The 21,768-nt window shown below is 33.0% G+C and overlaps 2 protein-coding genes across 3 annotated transcripts; one reads left to right on the plus strand and one right to left on the minus strand.

Moving 5' to 3' along the window:
* Nucleotides 1–250: 250 nt before the first annotated feature.
* On the plus strand, nt 251–21,739 carry LOC111416712 (bleomycin hydrolase). The gene is made up of 3 exons (XM_023048802.2): nt 251–390; nt 718–893; nt 20,373–21,739. The coding sequence occupies exons 1-3, from the start codon at nt 381–383 to the stop codon at nt 21,624–21,626; spliced, it is 1,440 nt and encodes a 479-aa protein (XP_022904570.2). The 5' UTR covers nt 251–380; the 3' UTR covers nt 21,627–21,739.
* On the minus strand, nt 2,196–4,751 carry LOC111428121 (uncharacterized). Of its 2 annotated transcripts, XR_011640676.1 has the most exons (3): nt 2,982–4,751; nt 2,581–2,892; nt 2,196–2,522 (listed from the first exon to the last, which is right to left on the minus strand). XR_011640676.1 is itself a non-coding variant. In XM_023063529.2 (2 exons), exons 1-2 carry the CDS (start codon nt 4,027–4,029, stop codon nt 2,816–2,818), a joined length of 1,125 nt encoding a protein of 374 aa, XP_022919297.2. In that variant the 5' UTR covers nt 4,030–4,751; the 3' UTR covers nt 2,196–2,815. The 2 variants fall into 2 exon arrangements, 1 of the variants encoding a protein (XP_022919297.2); XM_023063529.2 differs by having other exon boundaries at nt 2,196–2,892.
* Nucleotides 21,740–21,768: the final 29 nt, after the last annotated feature.

Genomic DNA, 21,768 nt, shown 5'->3' on the forward strand with positions numbered 1-21,768 from the left:
TTTTGCGTATTCCTGTCCTTTAGAGAATGGGAAATAAGGCTGTGAAATAAAATTTCAACCTTTCGATGTTCTTTTTGAAAAATTTGGGAATGTTTTATACACGCTTCATAATGCCACTAACGTTGATAAGTTTTGTTATGGAGTTATTAGTACTAAAGGTATTTATTTACATTATATTTTTACATAATATTATTATTTTTGTTTAAATAATTTTTAAGAGTGAAATGTATAGCTAACTTCTCACCGGTCTTTTATTTAATGAAGTTTACATTTTCACAGTTGGTAATAACAGAAACGTCAAAAGTGATAAGTGTTTATCATAGTAAATTACAAGGGAAAATTATTAAATCGATTTTTAATACAACTTTTAAAGTTTTAGAATGGCTACTGGTAAGTTATAAAAGAGAATACCAGCTTTATAATTCCTAATAAGTTGTACCAATCTGTATTAATCGCATCCAAAACAAATATAGCTTAACTTAACCTCAAATTTTTCTTTACGTTGCCTGCTAACAAATACAATTTCATCATAATCATCGAAGAATTATGTTGCCTTAATAATAGTTTAGATCTAAATATAACTAAATCCTTTTGTAATCACTTAAATTTCATTCGAAGCATCCTAACCTTAAATGTATCGCTTAAACATATTTTTTAAACATCCCATCTTGAAATCACGTAATTTTAAAGTGTTAATATCAAATTATTTGATTTTAGATAAAGAACATTCTTTGACTGTTCTAAATAATGACTTTTTGGGTCGCCTTCGGCAATCTTTTTATACTGATCCAAAAAATCTGCTTGCCCAAAATATCTGTTCGAGAATTGAGCCCTTTGATGTTTGTATTTCAAGAAAGCATTTAGAAGAAACTCAACATGTCTTCAATTTCAAGGTATTTTTTATAATATATGTAGTATTCATTTGATTCTAAGATGCATCTTATTTTTATAAACAAATAATATGAAAAGAAAATAATATTTTTACAATTAATTTATTAAATATTATATACATTACAATAAAAGTGATATGATTATTGAATAAAAGTAGTTAAGTAATTTTAAATATAAAAATATATTACAAAGATCAGTTTTATTTTATATTTTACTTGTATTATATATTTACTTCATTTATGTAAAAGTCTGTAATATATTATTTAATGCAATAGGTTTAATGTATTATAACTCATCAAAAGATAAGAAGAACCTTTATTGTGTGACTTCGAATTGCGCAAAAAAAAACATTTTATATCAGTATGTTGCATGAAGAAGCAGAAGGAAAGAAAATTGTTAACTTATGGATGATAAGTGACTAATAATAACTAAATGTATGGCTGATAGGTCTCCAAATAAAGGTATGGAGGGGCTGTATCTCCACAATGATAGGGCCTAGAGGTTTTGGAAAAAATTCTTATTGGCAAAGTGGGCAAGAGAAATAGCTGGAAATTATTTTATTCGTAATTCGACCGCTAAGGGGCGTAAATGTAATAAATAAACATAAAATTCCCGCCATCTCGGAAATTTAAACAATGTGCTATAACTTTGATATCAATTGATAGCTTAGATTATACCGATTCTTTTTGTTTTGCGACATTTTTCATATCTGTCTTAATGAGGGACGCATAATGGTCAATTTGTCAAATTTAGAAGGACAAAATACAAAAATTTTTTGTGGTATAATAATGCTATATCTAGCTCCCTGCATGACTGGTATACAAGGTCGCTGATATGTATGGAAATGGTCGGTTATCTCCTAAAGTAAGATAGCTGACAAAAAATATTAAGATACAAAAGTTTTAATTTGTTTTTAAAATCTCTTACAATAAAGAGAAATTAAGTATACAAGGTCAGTTAAAAAGTTGTGACGAAACAAAGTTACGTTTTTTAGAGTGGCTATTACACAGTGCAACAAATTTCGGGTCATCGCTTCCATCCCAAATGACTCTAACGGGAAATGAAAGTAGACCAATAGACTAACAAAATCCCCCCGGGGTTTTACTTTATTAGCTCGGATTTTTTTTTAATGGCTACCTGAAATTTTTCGCGAATGCGCCGGCGGTGGCTATGCAACCTCTTGAAGTTCGCATATTTTTGGGTCATTTTATCGACTTTTCGCGATGTATAAATGAATATACTTAACCATTTAAACTTGAAAAAATAGAATATCTAATATTTATTAAATATTTCGTGGTTGAAAATGCCTTGTTTAGCCCATTTTTGCAAAGTAATTAGGATTTAATTTTTTTAATTAAAAAACATTATTCTTGTATTTTTTGTTTATTTTCCAATGAATTACACGATAAATGAGATGGAACGACTATGTTGCTCGAACCCTTTTTGGTGCCAGTTGGAGTGGGAAATCGTCGATACCATCGCTGTCATCGTCAGAGTCCGCGTCTGAATCTACCAAAATTTCGGTTTCTCTTTCTGAGACACCTCCTTCTTCTTCTTCATCTTCAAACACATTTTTGCTCCACCAACAAATTTCCGCAAGAACTGCGTCGGGCAATTGTTTTCCTCTATATCTGTAAATTGTTTTCATTAAAATCCGTTTTCTATGCAACAAAAAATTAATCACATTACCTCATTTCAAATGGCACGGCTACTTGGTGGTAACGTTCTCCTTGTTCATCTGACTCGGTGGCTAACTGTTGACCGAAGTAATCTAGATGATGATGCAAATAGTGAATTTTCAGCGACATATTAACACCAATTTTGGAGAACGCATCCAACATTGTATGCACAGAACGTTGATAGTGTTCAGACCGATGTTTCCCTAATAAGCCCTCAATGACCTCTTTTATGGAACGCCAAGCAGTCAATCGTTGTCAATTAAAACATTGTCGAATTCTTCAGTTTTCACCAGTTTTCGAATGTCTGGGCCATTCACAACGCCTAAAAGGAGAAAGTTTTAATGTTACGATTTAATACTCAATCTGATATCTCATTTTGTTGTGAAAAAAATAATATTTAAGGTTTCATACCTTCTTTCAATTTGCTTTCGCTAAGTCGAGGGAAAATTTGTGCCAAAACCGCATAAACTTCTTGCCTCTTAGCCACAGTTTTCAGGAAACTTTTGACTATTCCAAGTTTCACGTGAAGTGGAGGTAATATAACTTTGTCTTGTGGCACCAAAGGATCTTGAATTACATTGGCATTTACTTGTTTGCTCGACTCTCTGCTCTGCCATGTGTGGTTTGTATATTGGTCGCCTTTATATCTGGAGTCCCAATCGCAGATAAAACACATATATTTAATGTATCCGGTTTGTAATCCGCGAAGAATTGCAACAACCTTCAAGTCACAGCATATCCGCCATTGATGTTTGTCATAATCAACATTTTGCAGTATTCTTTTTAATGTATCGTAGGTTTCTTTCGTTTCAATGCTGTAGGCGATTGGTACCGATGGTTTCGTGTTTGTTTGATGGAGCAACACCGCTTTCAAACTTATTTTGGAGCTGTCAATAAACAGTCTCCACTCATTTGGTCTGTATAGGATGTCCATTTCTCTCATGAAGCCGTCGACATCCTTGCAGTATGCAGATGTTTGCTCCTCATTCACAGTAAAACATTTTTGCAGTGCGGATTGTCGATGCCTATATGCTGTGACTTTTGTCTCAGGTGCCAACAGGTTGTTCGAATTTAGAAATTTAGCTAACTGTTCCGACTTACGTTGCGATAGTCCTAACTTCGCAACGATGGAGTCCAGCTGATTTTGAGTAACCAAAATTGGCCCAGTTGATACAGTTGCTACTGGTTCATACAATGAAAAAGTATCACTCAAGTGGGTTGAAAAAGTAATACCCGATAACACGTCCGGGCTCGGTGGTTTTGGCACTGGAATGTTTTCTGTGAGTGGCAATGGTATTTGAGCACTTGGGACACTCAAATACACTTTACTCCTCATTTTCTTTCTGTTCATTCCACTACCAGAATTCACACACGCGTAACAAACAGATGGGTCGTGATTAATCGGATCCGTCCAGACCATTGGCACGCCGAACGACAAACTTTTTATTCTTCTATGCATCCAATTCAAGAGGTCACTGTAACATTTCTTGCAAACCACATTGGGAACCCAAGTCACGTTGGAAATAACTGGTTGGTTGAAGTATTTCTCGTATGCGAACTTAAATTCTTCACTGAAAGAGCCATGCTTTATCTGTTGTGGGGTGAAATGGCCATAACGTAACAGAAATTCTTTATATTGCAAACCATTTTAGCGCCACAAATACTGGTTTTCCCACCGTAAATACAACAAACAATTCACCAAACAAACACAAGTCGCAAGTAAACACGCACCAAACAAATCACTAAGTCACAAATAAACGATGCTCTGCCAGATGCTCACTGTTTGAGAAATATTCTCGAACAAAAAGCTACGGACTTATGTACTAACCCGCCTGAACATCTAACTTCTACCCTTCTACTTATTCATCTTTTTACCTGGACGACTTTCTTGTATCATTCTTATAGAAAAAGGTGACGAATGGACCCCCTGTACGTGTTCTTGTTCGTCTGTTTACCTGTAAGACTTTCTTGCTTCTTTGTTGTAGCGAAGGGTGATGAATGGACTCCCTGGACGTATACCTGTACGTCCTGTAGTCTACTGTCCGTTTTAAGTCATTTTTCATAAAATGTTTTAAAGAAATAAACAGAGTATATAAAAATAATAAAAATAACTTAAATTATTTCATTTATTATTATTTAATTTTAAAGAAATACGGCCAAAAACTGCCGTAAATACATGCCAACTTTAGGTGGTCATAAAAAAAAAACCCGAGCTAATATAGTAAAACTCCGCGAGGGTTTTGTTAGTTAGTTGGTCTACTTTCATTTACCATTGGAACCAACCGGGATGGTTTTTCTTGTTGCACAGTGTTATTCATATTGAAATATGAAATAATAGGTCATTAGATGTTTCTAGGGTTCTGGCCAAAATAAAAATTTGAGAATTTAGACTTATAATACTTAAGGCAATTGCGTTCTCTTTGAGTAAAATATTTTCAGATTTCTAGCACTTCCGTTTATTTATACCGGAAGTCGCCATCTATTTTATTTTTTTAAATGGAGCACCTGTATATTTTTACATATCGCTGCCCCAGAAGAATATGGACGTAACTGGAAATCCGTAAATTTTACAGGAGACGCAAAAAACGAAATCGTTTTTTTTAATTTGTGTGTTTCTAACAGTTTAATTTTCTAATTGTCATCAATAATTGGTATCAATCTATATACGATGCGTAGTATAGCATGACGTAATTATAGTTTTTCTACAATTAAAATTAAAAGTGAAATTTGAAGTTACGCCTTTGTTTTACCTGAAAAAATTATTTTAAATCTGGTACATTTTAGTCGTTTCGATGGGGTGCTCTAAATTAAGAGAAAACTTAAGATCTAATAATATGGCACGAAAGATACCTAATACGTCACCACAAAAGCAATAAAATTTAAACACCGTACTGTGGCTACATAAACTTCAAACAAAGCAAATGGTTGCTTTTAATTACTGCAAAATACTTTTAAAATATGGTTTATAAAATGCTGGAATAACGTTAGCATTCAGTAAACTTATTGTTAGTAAATCTTTTTTCTTATTTTCAGATAGCTGAAATGGCTTGCTGTAAGCTTTTTTGATAATTACATCTCTCCCGTTTTTTTTTATCTTTATTCTTTGTCTGAAATTTAATCGATAGCACTCTGTTTGTTTGTAACTCGTTTTGTAACAAAACTCGTCTTCTCCTTTTTTAAATTGAAGGGCTTAGTGTGAAACAATGACAAGGCACAAATATAAAATTATTGGAAAATCGACTTTGAAATTTGTACAAAATCTGTAAAATTAATGTTTTCGTCTTTTTACCTTTTGGGTTGTTTACATTAGTAACACAACTGTATATATCTATCCAGGATACTGAAATAATAAAAAAAATATATAGAAAACTATAATAAATATATAAATAGAATTTGATTAGAAAAATTGTGACTTGTAACACTTTTGCACTAACAAACGACAACATTTTCAATTAAAAACTAAATAAGTCAATAACTCAAAAAAGAAAATAAATATAAAGAAATAATGTTTAAACTAAGAAAATGGCTCTGCTTCATTAATAATTTCAGGTTCCTCTGTTTCTTCAGCACTTTCAGTTATTTTCGGCTGTAAATTTTTGAAAAAACCATCATGATTCACAGCCGGTATGTACGGTAGCAATGTCTTTACATTGTCGTATTTTTTTTTTGAAATTTTAATTGGTTCAAGATACTTTCTATCTAACTGATCAAGTGTAGTGTATACTGGTCTTCCTCGTTTTGAGATAGACACCATGAACGGAATGTTTGACGTAAAAAACTTTAGTATTTTTATTACTAAATCGAAATGAAAACGCATTAGCAAAGTTATGGCCAGTATTGGTGCGCGAACTCTTTTTTATGTTTGTAAGAGTAGGTGTAAAGTTTAAAAAATCTTCCTGCGTCATAACTGTGACTGCAAAAGGTGTTTGTTTGTTTGATCACCGTATAATATTGTACCATTCATTTGGACAAAAAACTTGTGGTGCATACCTTCGGTGTCGCTTTTCTATAAGTGCGAAGTCCCTATCAGAAGGAAGATGAGTATGACCACTTACGAGAAAATGGTGCGTTATTGTTTTGAATTTATTCTCCTTTACCAGTTGTAACCATAAACTCATCATTAGCCAATTTTTATTTTGCCCTGGGCAATTATCTGTAAATATAATTAGGTGGTCAATTTCGGTCTTCGTCATAAGAAATTTTAGGAGGATTGAAGCGACTTCATCACTTCCTCTTTTTGCTATATCTTCCGTCTAGAGAAACATGTGCCCTTTGCCATTTGTACAATCATGAATGCCTAAGTTGTATAACCAGATTTTTCTGCAATAAAACGCTGGACCCGTTGTTAATTTCGGGATTGGTAATGCCTGTTGTAAGTCAAATGAAATTACCAACGTTCTATTGGTGTTTTTTGATTCTTGAGTCGTGTTATTTAATAAATCCTGCATAGCTTTCGCTTTAGTTTTATGTGTCGTCAGGTCAATGTTTAGCCGAGACAATTCCTGATTTTCATTTAATTTTGTTGCAGAGTCTATTCTGATGTTAAGTTGATCACAAGTTTTGCAAGTGTCGAATTTGGGTAATTTAAAGCCAATATTGTATTCTGTACAAAATATCTGCCTATATGTGTGCTCCAGAACAGGTTTGATATGTTGTTGTTGACACCACGGAACATAATACTCAGAATAAAGACGCGATATGCTCATATCACAGTTAAGGTATACTTTCCCTAGATTTTCAGCCCTGCTATAGTGACTCTGATATTTAGGTATTAAATCTATATGCTGTCTAACACTCTGCTTTTGCTGGTCACTAACTTGATTGGGTCTGTTCGAATGTCGGCCACGTTTATCTTTTTCTGGTACAGGAGTTCCTCTTATTTTCTTTGAAACGATGTTGTTCAGTCTACCCTTTGATTTTTGCAGACCGTGAACATTCAGAAACTCGGTTTTACACACGTTTACTGTTTGGCCATTAGCATTGATAGAATAAACCCCTTTGGAAGTTCTACTTGAGTCTTGTCGTTTTTGCCTTGTTTTGTAAGATCTCTTTTTCTTTGCTATAGCAATGCATCCAAAGAGATACCATTCTGCAATTCCCATGATCCCAAATTCCAAAATTCATTGAAAATACGGTTTTCATTGCCATCTAGTTTCTCTCTACATCTTTTTTTACACTCACAAGGAGGTCCTAACTCCCGAGCTGCAACAGTCTTTTTGGTTTTGTCACTAGTATACTGCTGTCCCAGATTTCTTCTTATTTTTCTTTTTGATCGTGGATATGTGTCTTCTTTTCGGTGTTTCCATCTACTTCTAGGGGCAGGTTCAGGTGTTTCCCCATCTGATTCTTTTATACCATCGTTCTATATTGAAAAAGCAATACTAAACTAGCCACCCAATGACAACCCAATTTGCTTGCATAGAATTAACAATGGCAATACAATAACATGCCACATAAATGAAAAAAGTCATTTACCTGTTGATTGAATCTCTATCAATATCATTATCATCGACTGGAGAATCTACATCACTCATTTCACTGTTCATTATATTAAAATTATTCGATTCACGACGCGTTACAATTTTTGTGTGACTTGTCATTGTTTATTTTCACAAAACAAATGCGTATGTAGCAATGCAAGATCATTACTACGAATTTGTGGTGCTATGCACAATATGACCAATATTTTCAAACTATTTATTCCGTGGCTTATTATACTTTTTTGTAATTCGCGACGGTAATGAAAGCTATAACAGTACTCAAACGGGTGCTGTAATGAGACTCCTTACAGCATTCGATGCTGTAATGAGATTTTACTAACATTTTATGGAACCAGTTCAAGTTGGTGACATTGGGTCATTAATTTTTCTAGCTGTCAATGTGACAATGTTTGTCTATGGATGTTTAAACACGTTGTTAGCATCGAATACAAGGTCCACAATGATGAGGACATTGAACTCTGAGCAATTTCTCTTATTTTGGGAGGTGTACATGAAACATTTTTGTCAGGTGAATACATTTTGTGTTTTGACAGTTTCTAATTGTCAATTCAAATTTCTATTTTCAAGTGTTACGGTATTACCAACTGGTACATACCTATTTCCCTACATTGTCAAAATTTATTTTATTTTTGAGAAAAAAAAGGATAAAAACGCGAATTACAAAAAATAGCATAAAAAACACGTTTCATAAGACTTAAAGCACTCATTCATTAAAAAACTCGTGGCTTCGCCACTCGTTTTTCAACTTGAATTCGTGCATTTCAAACGTGTCTTACGAAACTTGTTTTTTAATATACTATTGTAGAACTAGAAAATAAGCAAAAGTCATATTTGAAAAAAATGTGACTTGTCATTGTTTCACACTAAGCCCTTCAATTGTAGAATTTTAACTTTATTAATTTTAAATTCATCTCCGTCAGTATTTTTATTAATGTTGAGACCGATATCAACTGTTAATAACTTGACGTCAAGAAAACTTTCAAGCCCAGTTCTTTAACTTCTATTTTGTTTCCTTTTTTCTTAGCCCCACGAATAATAAAAATATACTGATCAGGAATATAAATGGGCCCAGATTTCTTGGCCATCAAAATTTTTTTCTCGATAATGCTGTGGATTGCATCAGCTTCGTTCTGGGTGTGTCCACGTTAAAAATTTGTGTGTTATTGAACTAATTTGAAACTTTTCTACTACGTAGATATAGGTTGCAATAAGAAATCTAAAACATTCGGAGATAATAAACATGTTTGGAAATTTCATAATTATGTCTTCTTATACCTATTCTTTTGTTGCCTCATGCAGTTATCTAAAAAAAACACTACATCCGATCCTGGGTGGGTTTTTGATAGTTCTTCCAAATACATTAAAGTGCAGGTTCCTATTTCTATCGCTCCTCTGTTTCCAAATACTTCATGCTAAAAGAATGCCTTTGTTGTATCTTTGGCTAATTCCGTTATCTAACAAAAAAAATAATTTTATGAACAACTAATTCAGAAAAATAATTATAACTTACCATGAAATTATAGCAACTTAATCTAGATTTATAGAAGAATGCTGTTGATTGTCCTACAGGTACAGGCAACACTGCCTGTAAATCATATACTATCTCCTATATCGCTGACTCCCTATTTCAGCAATGAGAGGAGAGCGTTTCCATCAAAGGCAGACGAAATGATATATTGTCTGTCTTTGTCATGCCCTCATGTCGCGAAAGCGCTTGCGCGAATCGTAAATTTTAAAGAGTTTGAAGTGTTTCGCGCGTATTTTATGCAGCTTTAAAATGCAATTATTATAGATGGTTTACTTTAACTATAAATTATCATTGATGCATCAAATAAATTAGAATATATGTACTTTTGTGTGAAATTGAGGTTGAATATTATTGCTTTACATATCAACTTTATGTAGGTTGTTCATTGAACATTATATTTTTTTAAATTAAATTAATGTGTACCAAAATATAGTTATTAATTTTTAATTAAATTATTAATATAGATAATTAGTGAGCTCACGCTATTTAATGAAGTTGTTACATTAATCAAAGATATAAATATGTACTTAGGTACTTACTATTTAATGTCATAATATTCTATCATAAAATTTTCATCGATGTAATTATTAATTAAATTTTTAAGAAAAATGTTTCAAGAAAAGGAGGAGTTTGAATTCTTTTTTATTACAATTAGATCTTTCCTTCTACCTGCCCAACCAATTTTTAGGCCCCAAAAATATCTCCACTACTCTTTTTTTTTTTATTTTACTTTTAACAAATTTTCTTCACTTTCTTAACAAATATTAATTACATTTTAAATTGCTTAGTCCTAAAATATGTTAATAATTATGTTATTATACAGATGAAACCTATAATATACATAACTAAATATTTGGATTTTAGGTTATGTTTATCATAATGTTTATATCAAACATTTATTTGGTGATTTATAAACATCAAGGTCATCAGCTGCTATTAGTTTTTAAGTCACCGTTCAATAAGATAAAAGCGTACTCACCACGTGCTCACGCATGCGTCTTGAGTAGAAGGGGGCATGATAGAGACAGATATATATATATCTGCACTCTAGTCTTTACACTCTTTTGCTGCCTTAGTCAGCGATATATTAGATAGTATACAGGGTGAGTCAGAAAGAATGGGAAATCCGAATACCGGAGATACTAGACACCAAAGAAATTGTATATATAGAAGCAGTTGTAAACACTAAAACTTGAAGCCAACGCAACACGCGGTTTGTTTACTAACAACCTTTGTCGAAACCGGTTGAAACAATGAACGTGCACAGATCGGACCAGCGGCCGATTATCGCCGAACATTCCCGAATATTATTGCCCGTAAAATAAGGCATACACTAAAATAAATAAACCTTGCGAATCTATAAATGATTCGTTTTTCTTCATTTTTATTTATTTATATTTTCTTTGTAAATAATTTGTATGTAGAGTATACTAGTACTTTTAGTTAGATATAAAACTTATCAATCAAAATACTACATACATACTTGTATCATTTACCAAGTATATTGTTTCTACGTACTCTGATTAATGTAAAAAATTACATTATGTTTATTGTATTTAATACTTTCAAGTCTTATTAAAACTTGACAAAGATATAGAAAAAAATGTATTCTACAATTTATAAAAGTGTTACGACAATAATTTTTCAATTAGTAGTTAGTTTAACAATTGAATCGTTTATTACAAAAAGGGCCTAAGTCACATTGTTAGTGTTTTGAGAAAACTAACAAAAACTATTTTATTTTGAGCAGCAGCAGATTTTTCAAAGTTTTTATATATGAACTGTTTTATTAGATAACAGTCTTATATTATTTAGAATTTAGTAGAAAGTGATAAGATTGGGGTCACTGTATTCAAGATTAAAGGTTCAGGACTTAGGTCCTTTTAACAATAAATGGCATTTTGGCTATCTTTTTTTAAGTTTATTTAAAGAAATTCAAGAAATTAGTATATAAAAGTAATATAAAAGTTTAATTTGCATCAGCCGAATTATTGTTCTTTCCCTTCTTAGTTTTCCAATTCTTGATAATGTCTTCAAAATAAAGTTTGTGTTCTTCCGTTACCCATCTGACTAGAAGTTTCAAATGCTTTACTTTCGTTTCAAGAATGTGAACCTTATCTTCAACATAGGCTTTCAAAACAGGCAATTTTAAGTTACATGTTTTATTTGGCATGGCTACTTTAAAATGATGCTGTAAAAAGCTATTATTAATAAATTCGGATGCCAATATATGACCGCATAACTTTTTGTCGTGTATTATGTGATGCATTTTTGAAATTGAAAAACTTTGCTTTTCATTTCTGGGACATCTGACGGATTTATTGGATAAGCATGTCTTTTTATAATAAGAAGGCCACCAATCTTTCCAGTTTAAAATATCGGCAGTAGAAACTTCTTTGACGACAAATTTGTTATTTTTACTGGATTTGATTATTATTTCAGTATATTCATGAATGGAATAGATTCTATCAATTTTTCGTAACGATCTTTTTATGACGCCGAAGACTCTGTCGCAGGGCAAGAAAGAATGCCCACGAATAGGATAAAACTGTTGAACTTTAGTAAATCGACTGCTGTCAACAAGGGCCATACACATTCTTACCATAGTATGGTTCTTATTTTGACCTGGACAGTTGTCTGAATATAATCTAAGTTCTCTAACATCCGGATCGACATAATTTGTAATATAATCCATTATGAAGCTACACACTTCGTTAGGACCCTTATTGGCAATGCCCTCATGATATAAATAAAAATATGCTTTCCCAGTATTTAAATTGTGAATACAAAAAACATTCACACTCAATTGCGTCAAATAAAAAGGATCTTGGACTGGAACTTCAGGTAGATGTAAATTTTGCATAAAGTCAAAGGCAATTGCTTCTATATCGTTCCGTTCTTTAGTTTCTTCGGTAGTGTTTTGCAAAGAAGTGTAAAACTTTTTCGCCCTTCGCTTGTGCACTATCATTTCTGCAACTGCAGCCCTCTTTGAATTTTCACATAGCGAAGGACTTTTAATTTTTAAAGATAAATCTTCACACTGGCAACATGTATCGATTTGTGGCCGTCCAAAATGCAAATTAAAATGTTCGTGGAATATTTTTAGGTAGTAGCTATATCTTATTAGCGATTTCGGATGCTTCTCCTTAAACATCTCATACATTTTTTTAACATTTAATTTTGCGTTTAGGTAGTGATATGCCTTTCCCGAATAGTGACTTTCCTTTACGGGAAAGGAACCTATATGTTCTCGAATTAAGATATTATCTATTTCTGGCATTTGATTTCAATGTTTTTCCTCGCATATCCTGGGGTATTATATTATTAACCAACAAATTCTTCAACCTCTTTAAACGTTTGTTAGTAATACCATGTAAATTTAAAAAGGCCGTCTGGCATACTTTTACTTTAGTGATTCCTTTCAAAACGTAGTGACAAAATGAATTTTGCCGCTCTTTTCCATTTTCGTTGCGTTTTCTGTGCCTTACAACATTGGTTACTTCGATGCATCCTTGTAGATAAATATCCTGCTCGTTTTTAGTACCAAAACTATAAAATTTGTAGAAAATATTCTCTCGTCTTCGGTTAGAGTAACAAAGCATTTCAAACGGCACCTAAAGGATAGAAAAGTTGCGTTTAATTTACTAAATTCATAGTATCTGTTTATGATTTACCTGCAGTCTTCTCCTACTGTTTTAGCAGGCACTATCTTTCCTACATGATTCTTATGTTCTGTTCCCTTTACTTTGGCTTTCTTTATAGCGTTTCGGGAATAATTATCATCATTCCTTACTCCTCTACGCCTTTTCTTGGAGGATTCATGTTGTGTTTCTGCACCACTTTCACTTTCATCTATGTTACTGTCTAACATTTTTATAAGATTCACTAGTCTATAAATCTAGGTTAGGTTTACCACGTGTTGGTTCGTGCACTTATAGACACTACCTCTACACTGCCTCTATATGGTAATTTGTAAAAGGAACTAAGTCCGTGGACTTAGGCCCTTCTTACACTAAATGCGTTTCATGGAGTATGTAAACACAGCATGCGTTGCTCGGACTTAGTTCTTTTTAACACCAAACGAGTAGGCTTGGTCGATTTAGTTAATAAATATTAAAAGCTCAAAATCAGCAAAATGTGACTTAGGCCCTTTTTGTAATAAACGATTCAATTAATCTTTAATTGTAATTTTATATAAGAAATTAGGATGCTCTTTGGATACGCCGCTGGATAAAGTCTGACCAATTTCATCTAAATCGTACATGCCACTGTCGCTAGGACCAAGGTCAATTTTGTTTTCAAACAAATGCTCTTGCGTTGGCTTCAAACCGGTATACGGGCGAACATAGGCGATGCTGCTTCTATATATACAATTTCTTTGCTAGACACCAAAATATGATGATTTAACCTAACATCTCTTATACAAATGTCAGTGGTTTTCGAGGCACAGGGTGTTGAAGGTAAAATTTTTATTTCGAAATTTCTTGATAATTTTGAAGCTTTTTGTACTATTAGCATAAAATTTGATAGTTTTATGTTTTCAAGCATAAGAAATACGAATTTGCTGAAATTTGTTTTGTTATTACTCGTAGAGGGCGCTAGATACACACTGCATGTTAGTGTCTCCGGTATTCGGATTTCCCATTCTTTCTGACTCACCCTGTATATGTTACCGTCAATCTGTATAATTTAGGTATTCTATACAATGTCTAGGTAATATATAAAGTACCTGGGATGTCTAGGCAATGTACGAAATATTGTGAAAATTATTATCCCTTAGATACTTTACCTGGGTAATGTATACAATTCCTAGGGATTACATAGAGTACCTGTTGGTCGACTGGCAATGTGTAAAATAAATAGATTTTGGTCTGTATTTATCCATTTTTACACATAATAAACTTTTTTATAATTTATAAGTTATTGTATAAAGAAGGCACCTAGTACCTTTCTGTAACTATAGTAAAATCACAATTAAATGACGTTAAACTTAAAATTTTTCTGGGATCACTAACATAATGTTATTTGCTTATAAGTAATCAAGTAATAAGTATTAAAAACTTAGGAAACAAAATAATTGTGTAAAAACAAGACGTAGAATTGAGTAAGTAAAAAAATATATTTATTTATTCTTACATGCGGAACTATTATGACACTTTGAAGTGCATAAAATCTTACTTTTAAGACATGAACACTTTTTAGTATCACAGTGTTTTTTGCAACTACATTTAATAAATCCTTGACCTGTCCCCGTAGATTGCAGATTCGCAACTGTACGGAGCGTCGTTTCTTGATTAGGGAGATCTTCTTTTTTAAGTAGTTCTTGACGACAAACTGTAAATTGCTATTTTATAAAGTTCGTCATCCGTTTTTTGTAAGACTACAGCTAGTATATTGCGAGCATCACCACGACCTCTGTCAACTTCAGAGTCGACTCAGAACTTTCGATGTCGGGGCTTTGTTGATGTTGAGCCTCTAGAGGTTGATTTTGTGTCCGAACTCGATCTACTATTAAGATTCTGAAAGAATCAGAATATTTGGTGATGACTTAATCATATTTTCTAGATCCTCTTCACTCTCCAGGTTGTGAGTATCATCGAGAGGTAAAGATATACCAACTTTTACTTTAGATCCAAAAAGAGCTTCGTAAGGTGTTCTTTTGATGCCTGAATGGAATGCTTTATTCTTCATGAGTTGTACAAAGCGCAGACCATCACTCCAATGATTACTATCTTGCATTCAAGTTGTTAGCATATTTTCGATGTCCTGGTTTGCTCGTTCGACACTCCTCTGACTTTGGGAATGTCTAGGCTTACCATGTACAATTTTTAAAGTTGGCCAGTACGTTTTAAGACTGCTTACAATTTGGTTTGAGAATTCTCTACCATTGTCTGATTGTAGGATCGCTGGTGCGCCAATCAATGTAAAAATGTCCAGTAAATTGTAAGCTACTTCCTCTGCGCGTTTTGTTTTTAGTGCTCTTAATATTACAAACTTCGTGAGATGATCCTGATAGACCATTACAAATTTATATTCTCGATCTGGATGAGATTGATAGTCAATCAAATCTACTTGACAGCGAGAATTAAATTCAGATGAAAGTATGGGTTTGACGACAATCCCTTTTTTTATTCCTTTTTGTTTTTGCTGGCACGGTTCGCAAAGTTGCAGATATAGTTCAACATCGTGACGAGTTATATTCTTGTATCGTGTAGAAAGCTCGTTCAGCATACGGTCTCGACCGCCATGGCCGATACTTTGATGTGCCTCGTGAAGTACTTGGAATAATTCACTATCAGCAACATAATATATAATATTGTTATTGGGGGTATTCACAGGAAATATTAACCTATGTTTTTGACCAACAGTTATAAAATCATAATGCTTCAATAACCAATAATCCCGGGGTAACTTCTTATTGGCTGTTTTTGCATTTTTTATTTCTTCTAACAATTGTTCATACCGTTGATCGTCAATAAACGTACAGTTTTTAGTAGTTGCTGATTTTCTTTTAATACACAACTGTGAATAAAATCTTTCTCTCATCTGAGAGACTCGTTTATCGGCCGCCATTTTAATGAATTAGATTCACTAACGAAACCACACGACACTTCCACCCTTGTCGCACGCAGCGTAATGAAATGCAAGCAAAAACAAGTCGCTGCGCGTTTGTTCTCGCCTTTTACACACATTGCCTTCTTCGCATTCGGTATTTTATAGAATACCTAGGCAAAGTATAAAATTAATAATATTTTATACATTACCTAAACTTTTTAGGTATTCTATAAAATGCCTAGGTATTGTATAGAATATCGGATTATACAGATTGCCGGTAACATATACAATTCTTAGGGATTATATAGAGTACCTGTTGGTCTACCGGCAATGTGTAAAATAAATAGATTTTGGTCTGTATTTATCAATTTTTACTCATACTAAACTTTTTTATAATCTATAAGTTATTGTACAAAAAATTACATTAAACTTAAAATTTGTCTGGGTTAACTAACGTAATGTCATTTGCTTATAAGTAATCAAGTAATAAGTATTAAAAACTTAGGAAACAAAATAATTCTGTAAAAACAAGACGTAGATCTACTGGTCTCTCAGAAATGAGTAAGTAAAAAAATATATTTATTTATTCTTACATGAGAAACTATTGTGACTTTTACACACGTTGCCGGTTTCGCATTCGGTATTTTATAGAATACCTAGGCAAAGTATAAAATTAATAATATTTCATATATTACCTAAACGTTTTAGGTATTTTATAAATTGCCTAGGTATTGTATAGAATACCGGATTATACAGATTGCCGGTAACATATACAGTGTGACCCGTTTGAAAGCGGAACACCCTCGTAAAATTTGTATTTATTATCCGATTTCGATATTTTTTTTTTTTAATTGTAGAGCGTAAAAAACTGTACCTTAGGACAAAGAGTGATATTTTTCTTAAAAAAACCAAGGCCTACTATTTCACTTTTTAGGTGCTAAAAATGAAGAAATCATATTAGGAAATTTTTTACAAAAAATCTGAGTACACCACTGCATTAAGCACCTTTTGAAATGGGCATATACCAAATTTCATCAAAAATGGTTACAAATTAACACCGTTACAGATAATTGAAAAATACAATATTTTATGAATTTATTTGATCAGATGGAGTAAGCCATGACAAAAAAGGAAATAAAATACTGCCAATAATACAAAAACTATTTACATTTGTAACCATGGAAAAAAAAATAGTTATCTAGTAAACCATGGAAATAAAAAAAAATAATTGAATTCTATGAAAGTGATTTAAAGCATTACTTCTGTCAGTTTTGTGCTTATAAAATTTTTATAAAAAGTGTGCAAATTAGTGGTGTAATTATGGAACGACTAAGTGTTAGACACAAAGTTGAAATTATACGCCTTGTTGGCGATAATATTCTTTCGAAAAGAAAAGCGGCTATAGAATTTAATAACAGGCATCCAGATATGCCTCCGGTTAGTGCTAGCACCGTTCACCGGGTAAATAAGGTATTCAACGATACAGGCAGTGTATCAAAACAAATTCTAAAAGTTCAAAATCCACGCCGGGAAATTAGAAATGTCTCTGGTTCTCACTTCGAACCAGTTTCTGAAGAAGGTTGCAACATGGCATCCGAAACGTCAAACTTTTTATTAAAAGACGCACGGCAAAACCCGAAAGTTTCTAGTGTTAGTTCTAGTTTTAGTTCTAATCTTAGTTTAACAAATAGTGGAATATTTTCATAATAACCCTCATTCGAGTTTGAGAACGGCTGCCATAGATTTAAATATTCCAAGAGAATGTATTAGAAGGTGCCTTACAAAAAATAAAATTAAACCCTATAAACCAAAATTTCTACACACTCTTGAACCAAGAGACGAAGAGAGAAGACTAGAATTCTGTTTATGGGCTCAAGGTGAATACTTGGAAAACAGAAACTTTTTAAGGGAAATTTTGTTTAGCGATGAGGCCACGTTTACAACAAATGGCGTGGTATCATCGCAAAATTCAAGGTATTGGTGCACAGAAAATCCAGAGTGGATCATCAACGCAAGGCGACAGTATTCGCATAAAATAAATGTGTGGTGCGGAATACTTGACAACAGAATTATTGGTCCATTTTTCTTTGAGGGCAATTTAAATTCAACAAAATTTTTGTATTTCTTAAGAAATGAGTTTTCGAATGCGCTAAACAATATACCACCTCTGGTATGTGCGAATATAAAATTTCAATTAGATGGGTCTCCCGTGCATAACGCAGTAGTGGTAAAGCGTTGGTTAAATAAAAATTTTGAAAATCGATGGATAGGAAGAAATAGTCATCTTATTGAATGGCCGCCAAGATCTCCTGATTTGACACCACTTTTTCTTTGGGGAATTCTTAAACAGAAAGTTTACAGGTCAAGGACACAGTCGCTAGATGAACTGCGTGCTAGAATAGTTCAGGCATGTGCAGACATTACCCCAGAGCAACTGAGGAATGTAACAATGAATGCACGAAGAAGGTACAATAAATGTATCGAACTTAACGGTGGATTGGTGGAAGCAACAGACATTTAACTAGTTTTTATGTTCTATTAATACCTTGAATGTTGTTTTTTTCTTCAATTTTTTGAATTTCTGTTAAATATTGTTAAATAGTTTTGTATTATTCTCTGTATTTTATTACATTTTTGTCATGGTCTGCTAGATCAGATGAAATTAATTTATAAAAAATTATATTTTTCAATTATCTGCAACGGTGTTGATTTGTAACCATTTTTGATGAGATTTGGTATATGCCCATTTCAAAAAGCGCTTAATGCAGTGGTGTACTCAGATTTTTTGTAAAAAATTTCCTAATATGATTTCTTAATTTTTAGCACCTAAAAAGTGAAATAGTAGGCCTTGTTTTTTTAAAGAAAAATATCACTCTTTGTCCCAAGATACAGCTTTTTACGCTCTACAATTTAAAAAAAAAATTATCGAAATCGGATAATAAATACAAATTTTACGAGGGTGTTCCGCTTTCAAACGGGTCACACTGTATATGTAAATCATAAACAGTCAATGTAATTTCGTCATCTTGTGCTCTTCTTTTGTCATTTTCTTTCTCTTTTCTACTAAGCTCCTTTTCTTCTAAGTGTTTTTCATACTTTTGTTTCAGTTCCATTTTCTTATTGTCTGGTGTATTTTTATAACTTTCACAAAGATCGCATTGATCTTTTTTCGGAACGAAGAATTCGATATTGAATTTTGTGTCGAAGATAGTAGCATAATAATCGTATGACACTGATGGTTGATTCGTAGCAGATCTTTTCTCACAATAATTCCTGTGCATTTCCGCAATTGTTAATCCGCCGTCTATGAATTCTCTAGTTGTAGCTTTACGGCCGTAGCGGCTCTCAATACGTGGTATAGAATTGATGTGTCTCTTATGATTTCAATGCTTCAAGAGACTGATTGCTGTATTATGTTTCTATCATTTTATTATGGTTACTCTTAACAGTTAACTATCACATCTCTCTTGTACTCCGCTTCTGACTCCTGTTCCGTCTCCAAATCTGGCTCCGATTCCGACTCCGATAAATCAAATCTAAAAACTCCGATTCCGATTCCGGTTCCGGTAAACTCACCTCCGTAACATCCTTAGTTTCTAATGGCATTTTGTATTCTCTCTGTCACAGTTTCCGTGGTTGTTGGTTTTTCTTGAAAACGCAAGTCTTTTAGTTTATCCCATAGTTAAAAATCTAAAGAAGTTCTTTCTGACACCAGCGCTTTTCCAATGTGGGTTTTGCTTAAACTAATATGCTTTAAATGCATATTATGCAAGTTTACTCCACATGCACTATTGAAAGATGCTTCATACGTCCACAATATTTGTGATAAAAGATTTGGATATGCCCGAATCATATTGAAACGTCAATGACAATAGTTTAGTCTGTTATCATAACAGACTAAACTATTCTAACAGACGTATCTGTTACAACCTGATGTAAAACTATGTGGTGGGAATGCATTACTTTACGGTTCTCTTGAGAAATCTTATTGACAACTGGTCGGGATTCCCAGATCGCGTGGGATCGCATAGTGCACCAATGTCTTCTACGAATTCATAAAGGTCAAATTGATAATTGCGTAATAAAAAAATTTTCGTTTGCTAATTTAAGTTAAAAAACAAATCCCTTTTATATTTCAATCAATTGCATCTTAGAATCAATGAAATACTTAATCAATAATTTAGTTCATTTAGATGTAATTTTATATTTTTGTTTTAGGTAGATGAAGCTAAACCTATTACAAATCAAAAAAACTCGGGTCGTTGTTGGATTTTTGCTGCTTTAAACGTTATTCGTATTCCGTTTATTAAACATTATAATCTTGACGATTTTGAATTTAGTCAAGCGTATTTATTTTTTTGGGATAAAATCGAACGTTGCAATTACTTCTTAAACAACGTCGTCGAAGTTACACGCAGAGAAGAAGCCGTTGACGGTCGATTAATGTCATTTTTACTACAAGATCCAATTTGCGATGGCGGTCAATGGGATATGTTTGTCAATTTGGTAAAGAAACACGGATTAATGCCGAAAAAAAACTTTCCCGAATCGTTTAGTTGTGAAAATAGTTTAAGAATGAACGCACTTTTGAAAAGTAAATTAAGAGAATACGCTAAAACGCTTCGCGATTTGATTGTTTCTGATAAAAACGAAGATGAGATTAAAGCAACAATAGAAAATATGATGGAAAACATTTATAGAATAGTCGGAATTTGTTTAGGAATTCCAAGCGAGTCGTTTGTTTGGACGTTTTACGATAAAAACAAGCAGTTTCATTCGGTCGGTCCGATTTCTCCGAAAGAATTTTATGAAAATCATGTGAAACACATTTTTAATCTCGATAATAAGGTCTGCTTGGTTACCGATCCACGACCTTCAAATCCTTATAATAAATCATACACGATAGATTGTCTCGGAAATGTTGTTGGCGGCAAAAAAATCATTTACAATAATCAAGAAGTGGAAATGTTACTCAATTTAACCGCAAAAAGTATCGAACAAAACGAACCCGTTTGGTTTGGATGCGAAGTTACAAAAAGATTTGCAGGAAAACAAGGTGTGCAAGATTTAAAAGTACACGATTTCGAGTTAGTTTTTGGCGTAGACGTTCAAATAACGATGAGTAAAGCCGATAGATTGGTTTATGGAGAAAGCGCGATGACGCACGCGATGATTTTTACCGGGATTTACAAAGAAGTTAATCGGAATCTTCCAAAATCCGACTCAAATGTTGATTTGAAAGAGGAAAAATATGTTAAAGATGGTGAAGTATTAAGATTGAGAGTGGAAAATTCTTGGGGTGAAGAGCGGGGCGAAAAGGGTTACTTGGTGATGAGTGCTGATTGGTTTAAAGAGTTCGTATTTGAGGTGGTTGTCGATAAGAAGTTTGTGGATGAAGAAGTGTTGAAAGTTTTTGAACTGGAACCGGTCGTTTTACCGGCGTGGGATCCAATGGGGACGTTGGCGGAATAAGAAGGAATTGTAAAAAATCAATTAATTTAAGACTACTCATTCAAAAATCTTTTAATTGCAAAGTGATTGGTAAGCAAATATATGTAATTAATTAATAACACAATGAAAAATTATTGCGATTGTAATTATTTTAACGCCTTAT

Source organism: Onthophagus taurus, chromosome 6 (assembly GCF_036711975.1).
Source record: "Onthophagus taurus isolate NC chromosome 6, IU_Otau_3.0, whole genome shotgun sequence".
In the NCBI taxonomy this organism is placed as follows: domain Eukaryota; kingdom Metazoa; phylum Arthropoda; class Insecta; order Coleoptera; family Scarabaeidae; genus Onthophagus; species Onthophagus taurus.

Coding starts and splice junctions, on each gene's coding strand:
- LOC111428121 (XM_023063529.2), bottom strand. CDS start 4,029: ATGCATAGAAGAATAAAAAGTTTGTCGTTCGGCGTGCCAATGGTCTGG. Junction 2,893..2,981: donor CGAAAGCAAATTGAAAGAAG/GTATGAAACCTT, acceptor TTCTCCTTTTAG/GCGTTGTGAATGGCCCAGAC.
- LOC111416712 (XM_023048802.2), top strand. Junction 894..20,372: donor AACATGTCTTCAATTTCAAG/GTATTTTTTATA, acceptor TTTTTGTTTTAG/GTAGATGAAGCTAAACCTAT.